The sequence below is a fragment of the Bubalus bubalis genome, chromosome 7 (assembly GCF_019923935.1).
Source record: "Bubalus bubalis isolate 160015118507 breed Murrah chromosome 7, NDDB_SH_1, whole genome shotgun sequence".
Classification (NCBI taxonomy): domain Eukaryota; kingdom Metazoa; phylum Chordata; class Mammalia; order Artiodactyla; family Bovidae; genus Bubalus; species Bubalus bubalis.
In genome coordinates this window covers 48,477,408-48,497,254 of record NC_059163.1, presented here as the reverse complement: position 1 = coordinate 48,497,254, position 19,847 = coordinate 48,477,408, and the positions used below count along the sequence as shown (strand labels likewise).

Genomic DNA, 19,847 nt, shown 5'->3' with positions numbered 1-19,847 from the left:
TCTGCATATAAGTTAAATAAGCAGGGTGACAATATACAGCCTTGACGTACTCCTTTTCCTATTTGGAACCAGTCTGTTGTTCCATGTCCAGTTCTAACTGCTGCTTCCTGACCTGCATGTAGGTTTCTCAAGAGGCAGGTCAGGTGCCGATGAGACATCCAGATTTTCTCATCTCTTATCAGTTACCATACGTGAAATTGGCCTTATTAGGTTTTAACCTATACATTTGGCAAAGTGTGACAATCTCCACACCCACTTCACAATCACACACACAGATGTATATGCATACATGTTCCTTTTAATCCCAAACAAACAACAACATCTCTTAAAGAATTTTCCACAGTTTATTGTGATCCACACAGTTAAAGGCTTTGGCACAGTCAAGAAAGTAAATATATGTTTTTCTGGAACTCTCTTGCTTTTGCCATGATCCAGAGGATGTTGGCAATTTGGTTCCTCTGGTTCCTCTGCCTTTTCTAAAACCAGCTTGAACATCTGGAAGTTCAAGGTTCACGTATTGCTGAAGCCTGGCTTGGAGAATTTTGGGCATTACTTTACTAGCTTGTGAGATGAGTGCAATTGTGTGGTAGTTTGAGCATTCTTTGGCATTGCCTTTCTTTGGGATTGGAATGAAAACTGACTTTTTCCAGTCCTGTGGCCACTGCTGAGTTTTCCAAAACTTGCTATAGTAACTTAAAAAAGTAGCTATCCCATAAAATTCCCTTCCCCATTCTCCAAACTGTGGCAACAACTAACATGAAGACAAGCATGTATGAGAGTTAACACTCAGTGTATGTGCGGATGAGACATCCAGATTTTCTCATCTCTTATCAGTTACCATACGTGAAATTGGCCTTATTAGGTTTTAACCTATACATTTGGCAAAGTGTGACAATCTCCACACCCACTTCACAATCACACACACAGATGTATATGCATACATGTTCCTTTTAATCCCAAACAAACAACAACAAAAAAAACCTCTCCATAATGAAGGCAAAAGATATAAATGTGATCAAAACACAAAATAGGATGAACTCAAGTACCAATACTAAATCAGAGTACTCTCAGTGATGCTGAAAAAGTACATATTGAATAAAATTTTAGAGTGTGTTGATTTATTGCTATTTTTCAAAGCCAGTATTGCTAAATTATGAAAGCAGGAAATGATAGGTATGTGTGTCATTGGTGAAAAGCAAAAATCACTAATTTCATCTGGGGCTTCATTAAGAGAAGTACGGCATCCAAAAAGAGGCAAAGAACAAGACATCTTTATTCAGCTCTGAACATCACATTTTAGGCCAAACATTAACAAACTAGAGCTTTGTCAGTGGCTCAGAACTAGAAAAAATTGTAATGGTTAAAGGCTAGTCTTTTCACAAATGGTTGGATGAACTCATCACATTTAATTTGCAAAAGAGAAACTGATGGTGATTACATGGAGCTGACACTCCTGTGCCCCAAAATGAACAGAGTAATCATGAAGCTTCACAACACAATGGATCTGATTATTATCTGGAAACACAGCTCAAGAGATCTTCCGGTAAAAGTGTGACCACAGAGGTCTGGGAATCCCAAATATAGCCAAGGTGATTTGAGGGTGAATAAAGTCAGGGAAGAGGTAACAGAACATAATCATAACTAAGCTGAAAATGGAAAAACTATTTAGAATTCTGCTCAAAGAAAGAATGTGGTATCAAAAGGGGAATACTCAGCATTAAGACTAGAAAAAAGACAAATTAAGTGGAAAGAATAAATTGGTACATTTCCAAGAAAGAAAGGAGAAAATCATTGAACTTGATCTGTTTTTATTTTACTCTCATTAAACAACCTCTTTATAATATGGTTTTCCATGTAGATTTCCGCATTTTGTTGTTTGTGTTTAGTGGTTAAGTTGTGTCTGACTCTTTTGCAACTCTGTGGACTGCAGCCTGCCAGGCTCCTCTGTCCATGGGACATCCCAGCCAAGAACACTGGAGTAGGTTGCTATTTCCCTCTCCAGGGGATCCCCCCCTGGATATCTATCCCATAGACAGAACACAACTGCAGCATACCAATTCCAGTTTGCTTGATAATCATAATCTTCACTTTCTCAGCAAAAAAGTACCAGAAGCCAGACTACACTGAACTAATAAGCAAGAAAATTATAAAGAAACAGAGGCATCAAGCATAGGACACTCTTTCAAGAAATCTGGCTGGGAAACAAAGGATAGTGTCATAAAGAGATCTGTTTCACTTCAGCCGTAATAGGATCTTTCCACCAGCCATTAAATATAGCCACTCTGTGGAGAGCTATGGGATAAACCAGTGAAGATGCACCAACCACAGTGTCAGTCCAGAGAAAGAGTCTCTGTAAACGGAGACACTAACACGGGCAGCTTCTACTCATTTCCTCTGTGAGTGAACATTTTGGGTCCAAACAAATGGGTTTCTTAGAGTCTATTTGTTTTTTACTCTCAGAATACATTTTCCATAATGAAAGCCCAGTGGGAAAAACACAATTCAGTTTGCAATGTTTTAAAAAAAAGAAAAATCACTTTTCTGGAACATATATGCTTAGTTAACTGACAATTTAATAACAAGCTCTTGGAAAGAAGGCATATGTTTATATGTGAAATGACAAAATGATTTTTTTCTTTCTTTTAGCAATTAAACTTTTTTCTCCTAAGAGAATGATGTTTATTTCTCTTCATGCTCATGATGTTTTAATATGAACTTACCTTTTACTGGGAAATTTTATATTTAGAGCTGAGGTTTCAATCATGGGATCCCTCCCCGTGAATTTCAATATAAGAAAAATCTTCAACCTAGAATTAAAATATCTGTAATGTCCCCAAAATACTAGAAGCCTCTATCACAGTCAGAAGAATGTATACCTCAGTAGAATTTACAGCAGGGGTTGAACAGTGCATAGTTTGAATTTCACATTTTTTAATGCTGCTAGAAAAAGGATTTCAGCTATCTAGGACATCAGAACATGATTTCTTTTTTCTTTTATGATAAGCAGTTTTTAAATATCAACATTTCATTTTGTTTAAATTCCAGCCTTTTCCCTTGCTGTTCATGGTTATGTATCTGTTTGTAAATGGAAATGAGACACACCAGAATTTCTGACCAGTGATATGAAGCAGAAATGCATAGCTGTAATGTGTTATCTTTTCCTAAATTACATTTGGCACATAGATAGAACATGATTTGGATCAATCTTTTTGGTCCTTCTTACAACAAAGGTTGCTAACAATTGTCTGATTCTTTCCTTCTCCCCCCCAGCCCCTCCCCCATGTCTGGAGTTTGGGGATAAATCAAACCATCTTATCTAAATTTTTTTTTTTGGTCGACAGAAAACTCAAATATTTAAACTGAATTCCTTATGGGCTTACCCGCTTTTTTTTTTTTTTCTGACTCTGATTATTTTTAAAAGATACAGAGCTTTAGAAATGTAAAGTGTTTTGAACTTTTAAGAGTTCTGCACTGATTGAGCAATAAAAGCTGATTTATGCTCTGGGATAGCATCATAAGATTTTATCACTGAAACACAATATAAATTAACCTTTCACTCAGACCTTCTGTGCATTCCTACTTCTCTCTCTTCACAATGTGCATTAGTTCTTATTTCAGCATATGCATAGATAAAGAACTATACTAGGTGAACATACCTTATTAATGGATACCTCTAACCGTGGGAAGAAGGAAGGAAGGAAGAACGGAGAGAAGGAGAGAGGGAGAAAGAAAGAAAGAGGGGAGGCAGGAAGGAAAGAGTGAAAAAGAAACGAGAATTACAGTCAAATACCAGGATGACCTCAAAGAAACAACTTTATTTCTATTCCAAAACAACATATAGGACTCTGGCATTGGTTGTATGGAGTTAGGATAATCTTACAAATAAAAAACACATTATTTCACATTACAATGTCTAGATTTAAATTCCAATCCTACTCTTTATCAGATGTATGGGCCCTGGGTACATACTTTTTCTCTATTTTAGGTCCTTTATCTGAAAAATAGGATACTCACGTTATCAGTCTCATAGAATTACTGTGAATTTTAAATAACACATGTAAAGAGTTAGAATAAGACCTGGTACATTGTAAGTGCTCAATAAATGTCAGTTACTTTCACTTTTCTTATCATCCTTCATGTTACTTAAAACCTTCATATGTAATCACTTAACACACTGAGAGTTACAGTTTTTTTTCATATTATGACCTTCTAAATTTTTTTTTTCTTCTGGGTTCATCTGTATTCTTTTATTTCCAAAAGTCTGCTCTTCTATTTCAACTTGACAGTTTGATTTTTTTTTTTTTTACTCATCAGTAATCAAGAATTTGGGTGAGAAATCTCAATAAGAAAAATTTACCTATCTAGTAAAATGTATTAATATTTATCAGATACTTAAGATCAGATTATAAAAGAAACCTTGTTTTTAAAATAGAGAAATAAACCTTTGCAAGTTTCCAGAAATAAATTCTACCTATTAACCAGATTAAATATCCATATTTAAATATTTCTATATTAATAAAAGTATTTATTTCAAAAAATGTAAAGCAAAGTTTATTTTTCTCAAAACATTAGCTCTCTGATTTTTTTAAATCAAAAGAAAACAGCAATTTAAAACTTAAATTTCACTGTAGCCCCATTCTTCTAATACTAAAGACAAAACTGCAGGTTAAAAAAAGAGAGAGAAAGAAATGAGAAGAGTAAGTTATAAAACACCATGGTGAAGAAGGGGTAAGAGGGTTGTGACCAGACAATCAGCAGACTAGTCTAAGAGTGAGGAGCCAGAACAGAATATGTCCATTTGCTCAACTGATTTCTCAGCATCATCATTCATTCATCAATTCAAATCCAATAAAAGATCATTTAACCACAGCAAGTGGGGAGTAGAGGGGAGTGGGCAGAATGAAGGAGGAGTTCAGACTGATTTTAATCATTCTAGAAGAAACAACTAAAAGCATGACCCTTTGTGGGCAAGGACTTGCCTGGGCTTCCCAAAGCTGAGTCTAAGGAAAGGGCTCATGGTTGAGCCCCGGGGGGCATCCTTTCCTACTCTTTCAACAGTTTAAAGATGTCTTCAATACTTTTACCTAGATGCCATGATGACTAGGTTGGGCCACAGATCAGAGCAGGCTTAAAGGAACTTCCTCAGGGCAGGCGATCATGGTCTGCTGGGGAAGCTGGTGACTTACCCAAACTCATCTTGATTGGCAGGTTTTCTCTGCTTGCTGCCTCCACTAGGTGTCTCCGTACTTCCATCACTGCTTCTTTGTGCTTGGTGTTCAATAAGGCTTCCCACAGGGCTTTGGCTGCCAGGTCACTGCAATAAAACCACAAAAAGAGCTTTAGAGTAAATTTCTACTGAATAATGGAAAGGGTAGCAAGCAAAATAATTTCTTAAGCGTCTTTTTTGAGTACTAATGTAGTCCTTCTAACTGATGGACTCTAAGTATTAAAAATATTAGGATTAAATAAAGAATATCTGATCCATTCTAAGCAGCACAAAATGCTGAAAAATTAAGAAGACAGTAAAATCAAGCACCCTCAAAGTGGGAGGGAATCATACTATACTATGAGCAGTGTAGGAAAACTGTGTGATATCCTGAGAATTTGCATTTAAAAGTATTTCAGAGTAAAACTGAACACTGCTAGATAAGATATAAATGTTATGTAAACCAAAATTAAATGCATGTCCAAAACTGATGTGATTATAAGCATATTGATTTCAGATAATACACTTGTCTGAGAAACAGAAAGCAATCAGCAATGATTTATGATTCAATTTCTCCTATCCAAAAATTACAAAAATTACTCAACAGAGTCCCTAATGAGTAGATTTCCAAGTGAATGGCAATCAGGAATTAGGTTAAGAAACCATGCAAGTAGCCCACGTAGGGGCCTTGGGTGGCAAGGACGGCGCTGACGAAGCCCTTACAATTAACCGTTGATAAGCGCACGAAGCACTGCACTGTGCAGGGTCTCATCTGGCCTCACTTCTCCAACAGCCCTCTGTCTCTCCCAACATGCCATGTCCCAATAATAAATGAGTACAGTGTTCTTTCCGGAAGATCGCTGCATGGAGCCAAGTATACACATTTGAAAAACTGAGTATAAAGAAACAAAGGTTACTTCTGTCCCTTCCTAAGGACATTTCCCTCTACTTCAAGCCCCAGAAATACTTCCTACTATTCAGTTAGCCATAGTTCAAACACTGATACATTTTTAAAAGTTTCATCTTAAAAGTTATATCTAATAAGATATTAACTTAGCTTTAAAATTATACCGAATAAGGTATAACTTTCATGTTTGAATGTGATTTGGAATAATGGAATGATGTATTTCAGGCTGAGTTTAGAGTCTGGCACATAATAACCTTTCATTAAAAGCAGTTGCTTTTATTATCATTTATTTTTTCCTCAGTGAACTAACATCGCTGCTCAATATATTCTACTTGTTTTGATCTGACCAAAACTATCATCATTAATATTAAAATTAATATTCTGTTTAATTTAAAGGAGCAGGTAAACTGCATGCCAAGCCCTATTCTCCATGGTTGGAACATAGACAAAAAAAAAAAAAAGCCAGGGCACAAGCTTGTAGTGATTTATTGACTGGAAGAATAGGCAGACATATGAGCAAAGAAATTAACCCCCCAAAAGAGCATGGTAAGAGGCATAGCCAACGCTGACATAGATTTCTGTGGTAGCACAGAGGGGCTCCAATCCTCACTGGCAGGGCAAGGACTCAGACAATGATCTCTACCAGAAACGATGAGCGAGTACACACATACAAAAGCAGCCAACAGAAGAAATTATAACTCAAAACTGGAAATTATAATTCAATCTTCAAGAAAGATAAAAATCTTAGCCACAAAACAAGAGGAAGGACATTTCAGAGCGTTCAAAGCCTAGGTCTTAAATGACTCTAAGAAGCACTGGTTTGTTTCATGCTAAGGTGGAAGGGGAGGGGCAGCAGATGTAAGTGTGAAAGAGATAGTGGGAGCTACTCTGGGGGGGCCCTGCATCCCTTCCCAGGGTTCGCTGACTTCAGCTACAAGTTACAAGAAGGCAAGAAGCAGGTGACCAATTTCACTTTCTGAAAGAGTAACATAGTTCAGCAGTCATGAACAAAGTTTTCATCATCATTCAAAACTAGGACTACATCTAGACATGGAACCTAAAAAATAATACAAGTGAATCTATTTACAAAGCAGAAACAGACAGATATAGAAAACAAATTTATGGTCACCAAAGAGCAAAGGGAAGAGGGGGAAGGATAAATCAGGAGTATGGGATTAACAGATACACACTACTATACATAAAATAGATAAACAACAAGGATTTACTGTGCAGCACAGGGAACAATATTCAATACCTTCTAATAACCTATAATGGAAAAGAATCTGAATATATAATTGAATTACTTTGTTTTACACTTGAAACTAACACAATATTGTAAATCAGCTACACTACAATTAAAAAAAAATAGTTTTAACTTGATCTATTTGCTATGGGGCTTTGGGAAAGTTACTTAATTTCTTTAAAGCTCTGAAGGCAATGGAGAACCACTGAGGAATTTTGAGAAAGGAAGATACACACCTCCCAGTTTCCAAAATTTATAGTCTATAGACAGCATATTAAAAAGCTAAGACATTACTTTGCCAACAAAGGTCCGTCTAGTCAAGGCTATGGTTTTTCCAGTGGTCATGTATGGATGTGAGAGTTGGACTATAAAGAAAGCTGAGCACCGAAGAATTGATGCTTTTGAACTGTGGTGTTGGAGAAGACTCTTGAGAGTCCCTTGGACTGCAAGGAGATCCAACCAGTCCATCCTAAAGGAGATCAGTCCTGGGTGTTCATTGGAAGGACTGATGTTGAAGCTGAAACTCCAATACTCTGGCCACCTGATGCGAAGCGCTGACTCATTTGAAAAGACCCTGATGCTGGGAAAGATTGAGGGCAGGAGGAGAAGGGGACAACAGAGGATGAGATGGTTGGATGGTGTTACCGACTCGATGGACATGGGTTTGGGTGGACTCCAGGAGTTGGTGATGGATAGGAAGGCCTGGCGTGCTGCGGTTCATGGGGTCGCAAAGAATCAGACACGACTGAATGACCGAACTGAACTGAACTGAATCAATCACTTCCTACTTTTATTTTCCAAAGCTCCTAAACCACAGAGATTTCTCCTATACTCTCAACTCTACACACAGAACCTCTAGAGTAGAAATTGACTGCCCTCTTCTTTTCCATGGGGCTTTTCTGGTGGCTCAGCAGTAAATGAATTTACTTGCAATTCAGGATATGTGGGAGACATGGGTTCAATCTCTGGGTCGGAAAGATCTCCTGGAGAAAGAAATGGCAACCAACTCCAGTGCCTGGGAAATCCCATGGACAAGGTAGCTTGGCGGGCTACAGTTCATGGGGTTGCAAAGAGTTCATGGGGTTGCAAAGACAGGATTGAGCAACTAATGCTCTTGCTTTCTTTTCCATGAGAATAATAGTGTCTCCAAGATCAAAACAGGTTGGGCAATGCTGTGGCTGCCCCATCAGACTACCGTAATGATTAAAATGTGAGCTCTGAGGTCAGATAAATCTGGGTTCCAACCCCAACCATCTTCCCTTCACCCACAGCAATTACATGGCCTCTGTGAGCCTTCAGGCACTCCAAGCACAGGGACCTCTTTCGCTCCTTTGCCAGGCATTTTCTTCTTACAAACGTTCCTCTCTCTCTTCAAGTGTCAGCTGAGATGTCACCATTTCAGAGAAGTCCCTCCTTACCACCAGTGTAGAAGAGTGATGAGAACCCATCGCAGCACCTTTTCCCAGCACACCCTTCCACCTATGGGGTTTTATTAGCCTGCATAATCCATATTACCATTGACTCATTCTAGGTTTCCATGTTTCTCTTTGTTGTCTAGCTCCCTCATTGAAGGTAAGGTCCTTCTGTGAAGGCAGAGGTTCTTTTATACTCATTGCTAATTCCCCATTACCTAGAACAGTGCCAGGCTGTGGTAGTTAACACTCAACAAACAGTGAATGAACAAACAATGCTTGCTAGTTGCGTAACCTCGCGCATGTAACTAACGCTCTCTTATTCTCCATTTCCTTGTCTGTGAGATGGAAGTAACATAGTGACTACCTCAGAAGGTAGTTGAAGGGTTAACTAAGATAATGCACATAAAGCACTCTCCTGATTTACAGTAAATGCATTTGTGTGGTTGTTGTGGTTGCTATTACTATTGCTATAAAAGGTGTTGTCTTAAAATTCAATATGCTTAAGGGTTTGTGATATATTAAATGAATCTGCTTAATTACACTGAGTATGTTTTTCATACAATCTCGATTTGTTCATCTGTACTGAAGCCACTGGGGTCTTGTACTCTCAGGCTCTTTTCTATTAAAACACTAAGAGAAATACACAGTTTATACAGTCTCTAACACTGATGTGGAGCTGGGTCATGAAAACTGTTTGTTGATATGAACAATTCAAACTCTCCAGATACTACAGTTGCTAATGTCTACTTTCTGTCCAAAACAGTTTTCTAAACATATCATACCCCCCACATTGAACATGGTCATCATCAAGCTTACCAAGTTAACATTCATGAACTAGCTCTGGTTCTCTGAAAAATCAGAGCTGAACAAGATCAGACTTGCCGGCAGCTCTACTGTGTCCTGCAACCACTTCTTCACCAGGTCACGCTTGCTGCCACTTGGTGGCTTACACACATACTGAATGTGTAAGCATATATCAGCATCGGATCTGAATGTGTTCACAAAATGTGTTCTCTGACGTGTTCACAAAAGTTGACTCAATAGACATTCAATAGACATTTCATACATGAAATCAATTCCTGATGTCCAATTTCATGTCAAGGAAAGTTCACTGAAATTCACATTATAATCATGATAATATGTTTTAAATAATTCTCTGTCCTCTCTGAGAGTACAAGCTCTCTGTTTTCCCAATGAGGGAAAAAGCACTACACGGAGGGCAATCTCAGCAGGGCCAGTGTGGCGCACGGGTGCTAGCAGCATGTAGAGGGGCAGAAGCACAGGATCTGGATCCCAAACACGAAGGGCTCTACATCCCTAGCAGGGTTACTTAAATGCATGTTTCTTCCTCTGTTGTCTGGGCATGGTAATAATACATATTCAGTGGGTTGTTATGAGAAATGAATGTGCTAGTATATCTAAAGACTTAGGACAATGCTTGGCACACAGTAAGTGCCCCCCAAAACACAGCAGTAGCAGCAGCAGCAGTAGTACTAATAATAAAAAAAAAATCAGTCAACAGACATGAAGAACAGAGTTGTGGTTGCCAAGATGGGAGTGCGGATTGGGGGTTTGGGATTAGCAGATGCAAACTATTGTATACTAGATGGATAAACAACAAGGTCTTACTGTATTCATAGCACAGAGAACTATACTCAGTATTGTGTGATAAATCATAAAGGAAAAGAATATACATGTATAACTGAGTCACTTTACTGTACAGTAGAAATTAACATAACATTGCAAATCAACTGTTGTTGTTGCTCAGTCGCTCAGTTGTGTCAACTCTCTGTGACCCCGCTGACTGTAGCCCACCAGGCTCCTCTGTCCATGGGATTTCCCAGGCAAGAACACTGGAGTGGGGTGCCATTTCCTTCTCTAGGGGATGTTCCCGACCCAAGGATCAAACCCATGTCGCCTGAGTCTCTTGTACTGGCAGGTGGACTCTTTACCATCTGAGCCACCAGGAAGCTAAAATCAACTATATTTTAACAAATTAAAAAAAAAAATCAGTGGTCAGGATCTTCTCATAAGATATATAGAAGGAAGCCTGTTTTAGAAGTACTTTCATTTCTTCTACAAAATTATATATACATATGGATAATCACTGTCAGTAGGTTCATTTTCTAATATGAAAAGGTCAACAATATATAGTGCAAAATTCATAATGAAACATGTTAAGACCAACCTAACCAATCCCCCTACATAAGACACTTTGATGAATTTTGATTTTCAGGAATAAGATAAGAAACTTTACTAAAGATAGAGACTCAAAGTTTTAGGGAATTAGCGTTTTCTGTACAAACTTTTTAAGCAATGAGTTAGGTACTCATCAATTTAACAATACTGAAATCCTGTAGATTACACACAAAAAGACATTTTAAGACTACAACTTTTACTTTTACAAGGAGTTCAGGTTCTATAAATACTTCCAGACTGACTTATAAAGTGGATGTACAACTTCAGGGGTAGAAGTGAACATCAGAAATAATGGTAACCAACTCTACATCTTCTGCAGGATGCTACTTAACCCAACACAAACAGATATAAATCTATCAGTTTTTGAAGGCATCTAAAGAAAACTTTATGAGAAAAACATTACAGCTTCAAACAAATCAAACTGTTATTAGATACTCTTTATACCAAATCTAAATCCTTTGTGCTCTACTGTAAACCAACTCCATCATGCTTTATCTTTTAAATTAAGGAACAGCTGGACAACACCTTTTAAAAAAAGTCTTTATATTTTCTATTGGGTTATAGCCAATTAACAACATTGTGATAGTTTCAGGTGAAAAGAGAAGAGACTCAGCCATACATATACATGTATCCATTCTCCCTTAAACTCCCCTCCCCTCCCAGCTGCCATATAACATTGAGCAGAATTCCATGTGTTTATACAGTAGGCCCCTCATTGGTTATCCATTTTAAACACAGCACTGTGTACAAGTCCATCCCAAACCCCCTAACTATCCCCTCCCCACATCCTTCTCCCAGAAACCATAAGTTTGTTCTTTAAGTCTGAGAGTCTCTGTTTTGTTAAGTCCATTTATATAATTTCTTTTTAGATTTCACATATAAGGGATGTCATATAATATTTCTCCTTCTCTGACTTACTTCACTCAGTATGACAATCTCTAGGTTCATCCATGTTGCTGCAAATGGCATTATTTCATTCTTATTCAGTTCAGTTCAGTTGCTCAGTCGTGTCAGACTCTTTGAATCCCATGAACCATAGCACACCAGGTCTCCCTATCCATCACCAACTGCTGGAGTCCACCCAAACCCATGTCCATTGAGTTAGTGATGCCATTCAACCATCTTGTCCTCTGTTGTCCACTTCTCCTCCTGCCCTCAATCTTTCCCAGCATCAGGGTCTTTTCAAATGAGTCAGCTCTTCACATCAGGTGGCCAAAGTATTGGAGTTTCAGCTTCAACATCAGTCCTTCCAATGAACACCCAGGACTGATCTCCTTTAGGATGGACAGGTTGGATCTCCTTGCAGTCCAAGGGACTCTCAAGAGTCTTCTCCAACACCACAGTTCAAAAGCATCAATTCTTCAGTGCTCAGCTTTCTTCATAGTCCAACTCTCACATCCATACATGACTACTGGGAAAACCTTGTACTAGCCTTGACTAGACGGACCTTTGTTGGCAAAGTAATGTCTCTGCTTTTTCATATGCTGTCTAGGTTGGTCATAACTTTCCTTTCAAGGAGTAAGCGTCTTTTAATTTCATGGCTGCAATCACCATCTGCAATGGTTTTAGTAATAGTCCAGTGTATATATGTACCACATCTTCCTTCTCCATTCCTCTGCTGATGGACATTTAGGTTGCTTCCCTGTCCTGCCTATCATAAATAGTGCTGCAGTGAACACATGCACTGCAAGGTGAGTGTATCCTTTTGGATTGTGACAACATCTTTTTAATAATTGAGCCCAGCCAAAAACAATTTTTTTCATGGGTAACTTAAGGAAGAGTTTTTAAAGGTAAATAAAAGATGAGTAAAAAACACCATCACTACATTCCATTTTAGAAACATTTCAGAATTTAAAAAAGAAGTTATGTCCCACGCAATCCTCACCTCATGAGCTAAGCCATTATCACTGCCCCAGTTTAAAGAGCCTCAGAGAAGCCAACTGACTTCTGTAATGACTCAATCAGCATCTGGTAAAACCAGGTCTCATACCCAAGTTACTGGCTCTGATCCAGTAATCTTTCTACTATGCCGTGCCGTGTTGCACTACACAAATCACTAGGGAGAATTCATTACTCATAATATCAATTATTTTAAACTTTTCATGTCAGCTTTCTTTTCCAATTCTTAATATACCCTCTGTTCTGCCTTAGAGAAGAATGAAGTAGATCCACATTCACTCATGAAGCAGGTGAAGTTTGCTCTCAGGATTTTGCACACTTTTTATTTTAAACAATATCATACTACTTCCCTTGTAGGTCACCATTAGTCACTGATAGTCCTTGCGACACAATGACCATCATGTCCCACTTTTAGACAACTCTCTTCTTTAAATGTTTCTAAGAAGACTTGCTGAATTTTAAGTCAACATATATATAACATTTATGTAACCGAACTGACAAAAAAATCAAAGTCTACATTACCCTGAGATATTATTAGCTCTTATTTGATGTTCATTATATCTTTGGGAAAGAAAGAAGAAATGGCCTCCAGCTATTTTATCACTGATAAAAATGGAGACAAAATGAAGCCACCTATCTAATATCCCATTGTTAACAATAAAGGAAGGAATATGTAGATAGAGGAACTAACACTCAAAAGCACCAATGAGATGTTTCTGTGATCTTTTACCAAAAAGGTAAAGTAAATATACCTTTGGTAAAGTAAATATAAAATATAAATACCTTTATATTTTATAAATATTATTAATCTATTATTGTGATCATTTTCATTTATTGAAAAATCACTAATATTACTATATTATCTTATTGATCAACAACTCTCAAGGGTAAGAATCATTGCCACGTTACAAGTGAGAAAGCTGAGTCTTAAATAAAATTATGTACCCAAATCACACAGCCAATAAATGAGGATTTGTACCCAGGTCCCTGTGAACTCCAAAATCTTACTATTTTACCACAGTTCTACACTATTCTGTAAAACAAAATGCTCAAACTAGAATACTACCGAGATTCCCAGGATCTCTAACAAGCCATATCCACATGGTTTTCCTTATGCCTTGGTACTCCGAGTTCACATGTATGAATTTGATTAACTGTGTAACACAGTGAAAGATGGGTGAATATCCCCTGCTGTTACTTTTATTAAAACCTTTTTTCTTCTTCACAAGCCCAGTGACAAAAAGAGCTAACAAAAGAATATTCCTGATGGCTTAAAAAATATATTAAATTATTTTCTACCTTTTCCTCTGTTTTTAAAGTCATTTTCCAATGAGACAAACTTTATTTCCCTGTAGTTACTAGAATACAATTTTATTTGCTTCAACAGATTCCTTGTAATATGTAATATAAAAGAAGAATATTTGTCCTATGAAAAGATCCATTTTATTACTATGAATTATACAGAATTTGTTTCTATACTGTCATTGTAACCAAATGCATACTAAATTTATGCTCTTTTTTGATAAACTGATTATCTTGTATCCTTAAAAATCAAACTGTTGTGTTTGAAGACTACAGACCAGCAGTATACATAATAATAACCTTCTAGAATTAGTTTTAAGTCTCAGGAGACTTCTATACAGGAAGATATGGTCCTTCCAGATAATTCTTGACATCTTATTCACCAGAATTCCTCAACTATGAATGAAATCTTAGAAGCTGTATTGGTTTGGCATGTATAAAATGTCAGGAACAGGAAATATTCATCATCAAATAAAATATAAAAAAGACAGTACTAATTTTTTAAAGGCAGCTAAAAACTGAATCATGGTTCTACTTAATCAGATGAAAGGCTTGCAATTAAGAGACCGAGGGTAAAACATGAATGCACACTATTATCTTATGACTAAACTCAGAGAAATGGTTTCTCCATAGCAGGCACGGGAAGCTAAGTTGACTCACACGGTTTGCAGTAACAGTTACAGTATTGCACCAGAAATACAATGATACAACAACAAAAACAACCAAAGAAGCATTTTCAACTAATTTTAAACAGAGGGCCATCTGAGTCATAGTTTTTCACAGCAGGGAATGATGGCTTCCATCAGTGGTAAGCTTAATGAGCTATGAAGGTAGGTTTGTTAACTGAATTATTCACAGAGCTTTCAATAGTCATCTTCCCTCTTGACTACTTTTGAAAACAATTACCTCATCTTAAACAAAATAATCCGCTAACCTTCATCTCAACAGAACAGAAAACAGCTAAGCACAGAAGGATACTGAAATAGACCCCTGGCACTGGCAAGCAGTTCCGCATTGCTTCTTTCTCTCAGAATATGGGCACGTCCCGTGAGCCAGGTGCTCATCACAGCTGGTGAGCAGCCTCCAGTGCCCGGTCCTCAGGGAGATAGCAAGCTGGCAGGGAGGCTGGAACTGAGCAGACGCCTAGGGACTAGGCGACAAAAGAGGATATAGGAGCCCAGGGAGAGTAGAACACTGGTCTGGGTGTGAGCGCAGAGGACAGGGAGTAGCTAAGGATGTGACAGTGAGACCGGAAATATGAGCAGGAGCTCGCCAGTTAAAAAACGAAGTAAGATCAGTCTAAGTAAGAGCAGCATCACAGGATGGGGTTCTGAGAAGAGAACTTGAGACCTTCTCAAGGAAATGAAAACTAATATGAATGGAGCATGAAGATCTAGTCTGATACTGCCTTCAGCTTATGTCAAATTATCCAAGGCTTGGTAATCCACGTTAGAGATTGTAGACATTTTTTCAAGGGCAACTGAAGGGTCTTCAGCAACAGACTAACCTAATCAGATCTGCATTATTAAAAGACCACTCTGGCCCCATTGTTCAGAATGGATCTAAGGACTGGGAAAGAGGTTACTGCACAGTACAGGCAAGAACTTAAAGCTTGGACTAGAGTGATTTCCTAAAGCTACCAGATCATATCATTCTCCTGCTCAAAACCCTTCTAAGCTTCTTACTACTATCACACTGAAATTTAATTTCCTTATTTTGGCCAACAAGCTTATATACTTCAGTGCATTCCTATATTTTACATCTTCATGTCTCACTTTTACCCATTAGGACCCAGCCATACTGGTCTGATTTCAGCCCCTTGAATGGGTCAAAGTATGTTCTCAGGGCTTTCGTATTTGCTATTCCCTTTGCCTAGAACCCTTTTCCTCCAGATGTCCATTGATTAACTCTCGTTCATTCAACAAATACTCACTGAGCACCGACCAAGTGTCAGTTATGTTGTAGGCACTGCTCAAGGCTTCCCTCCTTGATCATGCTAGCTAACGTGGTGCTTCCTACTTCAAATCCACTTGTCCTATTTTATCTATAACATTTGTCATTAACTCAAATTACAAGCTGTTAAATAGAATTTATTTTAATAAATCGAGAGGGAACTGGTTTCAGGGCACTGAGCACAGAGACGTTCTAGCTTCAGCAGAATGTCAGCATCCTGGGTCCATGAGTGGCAGTGTACTGAGGCCATCAATGACCCATGACCATGGACTGTGCCAGGCACTGGAGGTGTAACAGGGCACAAGAGTGAACAAGTCAGGCACAAACCCCTCAGAAAGGCTCAGAAAGGCTCCAAAGTCTAGTTGGGGAGAATAGCTACTAAACTAGTCGTCTAATAAGCTAATGCACTACGAGCTATTGGAAGAAATAAAAGATGAGGAAAGGAAAAGAGTAACATGTGGGATGGCCAGAAGGTGGGAGAGCAGGATGCTAAAGTCCTGAAAGAAGTTTAGTGTAGCTGCAGCCAAGAGTGTGAGCACGTGGGAGGGAAGAGAAGGAAGTGGCAGGAAAACACGGAAGAGATGAAGGCGAAGAAATAAGCATGGTACAGATCTAAGAAGGCATTCTAAAACAAGTGAAAGTTTTAATCTTTACATAAAGGGCAATGGAGAGCCACCAAAGGATTTTACTGGGATGAGGTAAGAATAAGATTTATTATTATTTGTACAGTTAAATGTATGTATAAATAGCCAGTCTTCTAAAAATAACTCAAGATGAATATTAAAATTATGTTTTCAAAGTCTGCAGATAAAATTTAATTTTAAAATATAATCATTTATTTCTTCCTATTGAAGATTCTTCTGTTGGGTTTTATTCATTTTTTCCAACAAATATGAGTGCTTACTTTGCACCAGGCCCTGTTCTTGGGACTGGGAATATTTTAGTGAACAAAAGAGACATAAAATCACTCCCCTCATGTACTGCTAATTCAAGTGTAGAGCTTATTTTTCAAGCATAGCACATGAAAATCACAACGTAAAAGGAATCTGAATCAAAGTTCCCTTAGAAATCACTCACTGAACTTTTCTTTTACAGAAAAGGAAACTGTGACTATGAGAAATTAAGTATCTTGCTCAAGGTCACAAAGTTTTGGTGGAAAAGCCACTACACTAATGATTAGAAAACAAAAACTGCACAGAAACTGTTCAAAGACACCAAAAAAAAAAAAAAAAAAAGCCACATCAACACATCCTCTCTGGTTCAACTGAAAGGAAGGGATTGCTTTAAGGATGTTTTATATCCACTGTCCTATTTGTTAAAGAATGTTCCCATAACTATCAACTATATTGCTGAAAAAGATAAGGTCACTTCAAAAATGTTAAACTCACTATGGCACTGAAGTACACTTCAGGGAAGAAGCAGAGGAGAATGGAAAAAGCAGGAACCATGATGCAGCTCCTACTATGATCAGGTCACTGGTATCAAACCCCCAACTCTCACTGATACTCTATCTCTCTTATACTATAGGGAAGTAATTTTCATTATTTGCTCAGGATACTCACTTAAGAATAAACCACCATAAATTTACTCTGCATTAGTCTACCTAGGGAAAGAGCTGTCATTTTAAAAGCATAAATAAGTGTATTGTCTGTTATCAACTTTTAATTAGCACAATAATCTTGTGAACTATACTTTCAGTTTGGTATTTAAAAACTTTAAATGTCCTAAAAAATGCATGTGCCTTCTCTATCAATCTACAGCTAATAGAAATCTATTGGTGTGACTGGTTCCACATTATAAATGCACTGGAATGACTTTAACAGTGCAGAAACCACAACCATGTGTTAAGCGAACTAAATAAAGTTCAGGATAAAACATTGTTTAAATCCAGGATAAACAGCTCCACACAAGCTTTATAATGTTCAGAATAATAAAAGAATAATCTCCACTTGATATATAATCAAAGTTTCCTCTCATCATTTCTTCCTTCAATATGATGCTTTCATTCAGCATAGCAATAGGCCTATGAAACTTCTTAAAAAATGGACCAGAATGCAACATATAAACTGTTTGACAATCATATAAAATAACTGTGGGAAGCTGAACTTCATCTCAGTACAGATAAACATTTCTTATTCCTACTCTCTACCAGCTCACTAATGATTGTAACCATAATCGATACAAACTTATTCATAAACAAAGAATAGGGGTTTTCTCATGGATTTCTAATGCATAAACAGATTAACTCAGTATGAAGACTTTAAAATTACTAACACAACTAAATTACTTAAAAAACCAAATACATGTCCCTTCTATGAACATTTTTCTGACTCTGAAGGCTATACTTTGAGTTCCATGACCCGTTCCAAAGGTCAGCATCTGCTCCACTGGGGAACTCTCCTCAGTGGTGGATTACATCTGTGTGTTTTGGCTTGAATTAGAGATTTGAAAAGTTGAGGACTGGTTCATGTGTAGAGAAACTCTAAGATAAAGAGTTAGTGACAGTTTTATAGAGGCTCTTAGAGACAAACTCAACCTGTTCACTTCACACCTTCAATCACTCCACTCTATGAGGAAGATGGAAAGTCAAAATCCGCACACCTATTAATATTCTACTACCACACGGTGAGTCCAGAATCTAATACTCTATTCACCCTGGTTGACACCGCTGTACCTATACACACATTAAGAGTAAGTTTTCAAAGCTACTAAATCAAGAAAACTTGATTTGTTGAAATTATTACAGTCATTAATTCAGGTGGAATATGAATTTATGTTGCTCATATTATTTATATCATCTTAACACCCACATTTTAATATTTTGTTAAGGCATTTTGTACATGTCCCTTGGCACCTTAGAGATACGAAACCTTGTTGAAGTGTTACTATGAATGCAAATCTGAAGAGAGAAGAATATATAACAGATTTTTCTATAAGGGTGGTTGGGGGGTGGCCATATGTTTAGAGGCTAGAAAAGAGAACTTATTTTTGAAGTTACATTTGCACAGCAAGCATACTATGTTAATTACAGTGAGGATAAGGTAGAGTTTCTCATAAAGCTAAATTATTTGAATTAAAGTGTTTTCAATACTGTAAGATAAAGAATCTTTAGTGTCTGTTGTATGGAAAAACTGGAGGACTTTACTTGACTAATAAAAGTCAGGAGCTTTGCGTTGTTGTTGAATTTCTCTGCTCCTTGAAATCTGAACATCTGAGAACCCCTTCACAGAGCTCCAACCATAAGGAAGGGAGTAAAAAGAAATCTTCAGGCTTTCTTCTAGATTTTTGTAGTTAAAATTATTCTGTTAGTAAAAGGTAGTAATTCAAAGTAAAAACCCAAAATGAAGGGATTATAAGTACACATGTCTGAAACAACTCTGATTAAAAACAGCCACGATGGAAATAATTCGGCCAAGAAATACTAATAGATGCTAAACCAGTGGGTTAAAGTTAGATGAGGAAAAGCATGTTTACATAATCTCAAAATGTCTCCTTTAATCAAGTGATCAAAGTTGTCACTATGGACAAAGTTAAACTGTGTGCCACTGACAGAAAGTAATGAAAAGAACACAGCTTTGCTTAGGTGATATTCTTGCCAAAAATGCAAAATTGAAATCTATTCATGAGGAAACATGAGGCAAACCTAAACTAAGGGATATTCTACAAAATAACTGGCCTATGCTCTTCAGCAATGTGAAGGTCATGAATGTCAAGGAAAGACTC

The 19,847-nt window shown here is 37.5% G+C and overlaps 1 protein-coding gene across 1 annotated transcript in view; it reads right to left on the bottom strand.

Annotated features, from left to right (window-relative positions):
* The window catches only part of SCFD2 (sec1 family domain containing 2), a 394,561-nt gene that overhangs the window by 340,628 nt on the left and 34,086 nt on the right, over positions 1–19,847 (bottom strand). Inside the window, exon 3 of the mRNA XM_006047767.4 lies at positions 5,187–5,314. Within this exon, the coding sequence (XP_006047829.4) occupies positions 5,187–5,314 (128 nt within the window). The remainder of the gene's footprint in view (positions 1–5,186; positions 5,315–19,847) is intronic.